Source organism: Vicia villosa, linkage group LG6 (assembly GCF_029867415.1).
Source record: "Vicia villosa cultivar HV-30 ecotype Madison, WI linkage group LG6, Vvil1.0, whole genome shotgun sequence".
NCBI classification, from domain to species: domain Eukaryota; kingdom Viridiplantae; phylum Streptophyta; class Magnoliopsida; order Fabales; family Fabaceae; genus Vicia; species Vicia villosa.
In genome coordinates this window covers 117,588,904-117,594,593 of record NC_081185.1, presented here as the reverse complement: position 1 = coordinate 117,594,593, position 5,690 = coordinate 117,588,904, and the positions used below count along the sequence as shown (strand labels likewise).

The following is a 5,690-nucleotide window of genomic DNA, read 5'->3' as shown; positions in this document are numbered from 1 at the left end:
CTAATTTGCAATTTTTTTTAAAATTTTGTGGTCAATGTTATAATTTTGAAAAATATGAGGACCAATTTATAAATTTTGAAGAAATAATAATAACAAATACATTCCATGGAACATAGAGGAATTTCAAAGTCTTTGGTTTTTGGTGTCATTTCAAAATGATTAAATTTAACTTAGATGAAATACTCCATAAATTCTCATCATTTTAACAATTCTTCATTTTTGTATCCAAACAATGGATTTTGGTCAAATCATTTTAAATTCCCTCAAAACATTACTTTCCCTCATTAAAATGCTCCATCCAAACACACTCTTATCTTTTCACCCGTTTGATGAACTTTGTCAATTTGTGTCATCATAGTTGGACCTCTAACTCTTTTTTTATTAGGATTACCGGATGAAGAGGACTTCTCGGTTGAATCAGCCATGTATCTGTTTAAACAAAAATAAAATAATTAGAAATCAAATTAAACACAAGATAAAAACAAATAGACATAAAATTAAGCACGAGATAAAAACGATTAAACATAAAATTAGGCATAAAATTAAAACAATTAGAAATCAAATAAATGTCGAATTAACTTATAAAAAACACCTTACTAGTTCTCCCATATCCCTTCTTCATGATCTATGCGAATAGCATGCACATCATCCTCTACATCTTCTTCAATGAAGGTAGGCACATTTGTTGAGAGAGGAGGAGTTTCGGAAATATCAAGATTCGCATCTTGATTTTCATCACTATCATGCACCTTTCCTTGTAGAACAACTGACCACCTTTTATTACAAGGATCTGTGACATAAAAAACTTGTTTTGCTTGAGATGCCATGATGAAAGGTTCGTCCGCATAAGCTAACTTGCTAAGATCAACCAATGTAACTCCAAATTCATCAATTCTTACACCACTATTGATATCAACCCATTTGCATTTAAATACAGGAACTTTAAACACAACATAATCAACTTCCCAAATCTCTTCAATCACCCCAAAGTAGGGTGTAGATGCCATAACCGGGTTTTTATCTTTAGCACTAGAGAAGTGCATGGACTCGGCCACAATCATAACCCCACTATTTTGTGTGGTACTACGGTCATCCTTTGCCTTTGTATAAAATGAAGTTTTATTAATATCATATCCACTCCAAGTTATTATGTTGCATTTAGGCTCATAGGACAACCACTTAATTGTTTTTGAAGCACTATTATCACCAGCAATTTTTTCTTTAAACCACTCAGAGAAACTCTTATTATGCTCTTTTAACAACCCTTTTTCACTCATCTTGGGGTACTTTTTCTTTATGATGCTTTTGTGAGCAAATAAGTAAGGTTGAACTTCATCCGTGTTATTCAATATATACAAATGCGCTTGAACAACCACATCAATACTTAAGCTCTTGATCTTTAAACCTTGTGTATCCACACCCTCACATCTTCCATCATGACGAGACTTGGGAACCCCTACAGCATTCACTTCCGACAAATAGTTAGAACAAAACTCAATTGCTTCTTCTGCAATGTACCTCTCAATAATCGATGCTTCCGGACAGTGTGGGTTCTTGGTATACCCTTTTAGGATCTTCATGTATCGCTCTATTGGATACATCCACCGTAAAAAAATTGGACCACATAATCTAATCTCCCTTACTAGATGAACAATCAAGTGAACCATAATGTCAAAAAATGAAGGAGGAAAAAACATCTCTAATTGGCACAAGATAACTGCAGCCTCATTTTCCAAATCTTCTAACTTTAATGGATCAATGGCTTTGCAACAAATTGCATTGAAAAACAGGCACAACCTAGTTATAGTCTTCCTAACATTGTTAGGCAATATCCCACGAATAGCCACTGGTAGTAGTTGTTGCATTAAGACATGACAGTCATGAGATTTTAAGCCAACTAATTTGAGATCTTTAACCGATACAAGCCTCTTGACATTTGATGAGTAACCATGCGGCACTTTGATACTTTCTAAACACTCACAAAAACTTGTTTTCTCTTTTTTCGACAAAGTGTAGCAGGCAGGAGGCAAATACGTCTTGTTACCTACATAATGTTATCATCAAGAATTTCAACAATTAAAGTTATGAACATGCTATTTTAACATCAAAAGGTAATGATAGCTTAATTTGAACACATAGTTGGTACCTATATATTGTGGAGTTAGCTCTTCTCGTATACCCATCACGCCCAAATCTAGACGAGCATTAATACCATCCTTTGTCTTTCCTTGAATGTTGAGAAGTGTTCCGATTACACTATCACATACATTTTTCTCCACGTGCATCACATCAATACAATGTCTTACCTCAAGACTAGACCAATATGGAGGATCGAAGAAAACCGACCTCTTTTTCCATATATTTTTCGCAATAGGCCGTTTTTGGTACTTTCTAAAAACAGCAGTAATGCCCTGTTGTCGTTGATAAACTTCCTCTCCAGTTAAGGGCTTTGGAGCAACACCATACTCTTGTTCCCCATTGAAAGCTTTCCGCAATCTACGATATGGATGATAATGATTTAGAAATTTTCGATGCCCGAGATAAATAGTCTTCTTTCCTTTTTCAAGCTGATGGTAACATGTGTATTTTTCACATATAGGACACGCTTTATGCCCTTTAACTTTATACCCAGACAAATTGCCATATGCCGGAAAATCGTTGATGGTGCAAAACAACATGGCACGCATATTGAACTGTTCACCAGAATGCGCATCGAAAACATCCACCCCTTCCTCCCACAACACTTTTAAATCATCGATCAGTGGACTTAGATAAACATCTATGTCGTTTCCTGGTTGTTTTGGGCCCGAAATCATCATGGATAACATCACATATTTACGCTTCATGCACAACCTAGGAGATAGGTTGTAAATCATCAGAAGAACAGGCCAAGAAGTATGGTTAGTATTTAGATTACCAAACGGATTCATTCCATCAGTAGAAAGTCCAAGTCTAAGGTTTCTCGACTCTTTGCCAAAATTTGGAAACAAAGAATCTATTTTCTTCCATTGCAAAGAATCAGCTACATGGCGGATTTTTCCATCACATTTTCTTTCTTCTGCATGCCATCTAAGATTCTTTGCATCGTTTGCATTAGCGAATAATCTCTTGAACCTTGAAATTATTGGTAGGTACCATACCACTTTTGCGGGAGGACCCTTTTTGACCTCGTCATCATCACTAGATTCACCATGTCTCTTTTTGTAGCCTGACGCCTTGCACTTCGGACAATGGTTATAGTTTACATACTCTTTTCTGTATAATATGCAATCATTAGGACATGCATGTATCTTTTCATACTCCAAACCCATCGGACACAGTATTTTCTTCGCCTCGTAATAACGACTTGGCAGTACGTTACCTTCTGGAAGCATTTGTGTCAACAGTTCAAGCAATTCGGTAAAACTTTTGTCAGTCCACCCGTTAATTGCCTTCAGATTAAACAATTTTAACACGGCTGACAAACGTGTAAAATTTGTGCATCCCGGGTACAAAGGTGTATCCTTGTCATTGCATAAACTATCATACGCATGTGCCCTCTTAAACGAATCTTGTCCAATATCACACATCATGTCTTCCAGACGATCATCCATTTCTACACTAACATTATCTCTTTGGGACACATTTGAATTTTCTACCACTTCACCGTGCCATATCCATTGTGTATAGTTTTGACAAATCCCTTCACAAATTAGATGATCCATGATTTTTTTCTTACTAAGCTTTGGTTCTTTATTTGCACAACGAACACATGGACAGAAAAAAGCGTAGGCTGACTATCTTCAGCATTACTTTTAGGAGGAGGAAGATCTTTTTTAGCATTACTTTCAGCAAACTCTAGAAATTCCATCACCCCCTGTTCGTACTCATCACTTAATCGATTAGCTCTCATCCAACTACGATCCATACCTACAACGTAAACTTAATTAATACTTAGAATAAATTCTAAGTATAGTTTTTATATAATATCAAATAATTGTTATAGCATATGTTATGAGGGACAACACTTTAGGCTCAATAAAGTATTCTTTTAATTAATACTTAGAGTCAATTCTAAGTATAGTTTATATATAATATTCATACCAACAACATAAACTTAAGAACAACTAAAACATTGGTGAAATTTGAATGAACTCAAAATTTACACCTTCTTTTAACTTTTAACGAGGGAGAACACTTTAGGCTCGCTCAAGTAATCTTTTAATACTTAGAATCAATTCTAAGTATAGTTTATATATAATATTTATTTTGAGACGTGTATATATATATATATATATATATATATATATATATATATATATATATATATATATATATATATGTGTGTGTGTGTGTTCAAATCGCATAGGTCAAAGTATACTTTACCTTGTCTCCATGCAACCATGATACCACCCACGTAACCTCTAACATCATTGTAATGCAAGTCATCAAAACCCAATAATTGAAAAGTTTTCTTAAGTTTATTAGGATCACATCTGGTTTCCGTAATCACAAGGATACTAGTATGTTATTTATCCACACATTGTTTACTAGTACGATAAAATCCTAAACTCACCACCCCACAACAGTTCCATATAAGAATACTATTATGTTGACTAATCCTGACAAACACTTAATCAAGAAGCATCAAATTCTATTACTGCCTATGGTTAGAGAAATCCAAAGTCTCAAAAACCACTTCCATGTCAAAATATTCAGCGGTTGAAACACCTTTTTCATGAGCATTCAAGAATTTATCTTTCTCCAATCCCTCTTGGACATTGTCTATCTCAACATTGTTTTGCAAGTTTGCATGTTTCACTTTGGCACCAGGGGGTCTATAAGATTAGAAACCTCAATATGATCCTTGTCATAATTTTCTTGAACTGAGTCCACTTCATTAATTTGTGAACCATCATTTTTAAGTATATTAGTAATTTGTGGAGCTATAACCTCATATCTTGTCTCATGTATTTTGTTGGTAGGAGCATGAGTAAAATATTTGAAACAAACAACAATAAATGTTTCCATATTATTGATATCACGGGGTGCCATAAGTTTCTTAACAACTGACATATAGTATTCCCTTGTTGTCCTTTAATATTATCATGTGGTACCTAAGAATTTCCTTTTTTTTTTTAACTTTAGTTTTTTCATACGATTCAGTATAAAAATTCTCCATTCTTCCTATAAGGTGTTGTACATGTGACTCCATACACAAGAAGGGAGGGGGTGAATTGTGTGTTTTAGAAAAACTTAAGTTTGAACAAAAATTTAGAATCATTTTCAGAGTTTAAAACCATTTTAGAAAAAGTTTTAAAAATAAGCAATGGGAAATAAAATGTAGAAATTAAATAGTTAGGGGATAAAGAGAAACCAGAAGTTATATAGGTTCGGTAAAAAATAAAAGACCTAATCTTATCCCAAGATTTGTTCTTGAGAGTACCCAATAGACTTAAGAGCTTTTAATATGTTGAACTCTCAAACTCCCTTATACAAGAAAAGTGAATTTTGTGGCTAACTTCTAACCAAACAATGAACAAGCGAGAAGTGGTTTAGTCTTATTTTCACAAGAAACTTGGAGCGGTTAGTCTTCAAACTTTGTACTAAGATTTTACACGGGTTGTTCTTGAACCTGGGTGAGCTTTCAATCATGGCTGAACTCATGAACCTAGGAGATTTTATATCGGAATAACCACCAACATTAGTAA

General features: G+C 34.3%; 1 protein-coding gene across 1 annotated transcript; it reads right to left on the bottom strand.

The window, feature by feature from the left end:
• Positions 1-596: 596 nt before the first annotated feature.
• On the bottom strand, positions 597-3,999 carry LOC131614496 (uncharacterized). The gene is made up of 3 exons (XM_058886069.1): positions 3,821-3,999; positions 2,147-3,776; positions 597-2,044 (listed from the first exon to the last, which is right to left on the bottom strand). Exons 1-3 carry the CDS (start codon positions 3,905-3,907, stop codon positions 597-599), a joined length of 3,165 nt encoding a protein of 1,054 aa, XP_058742052.1. The 5' UTR covers positions 3,908-3,999.
• Between the last annotated feature and the right edge of the window lie 1,691 nt (positions 4,000-5,690).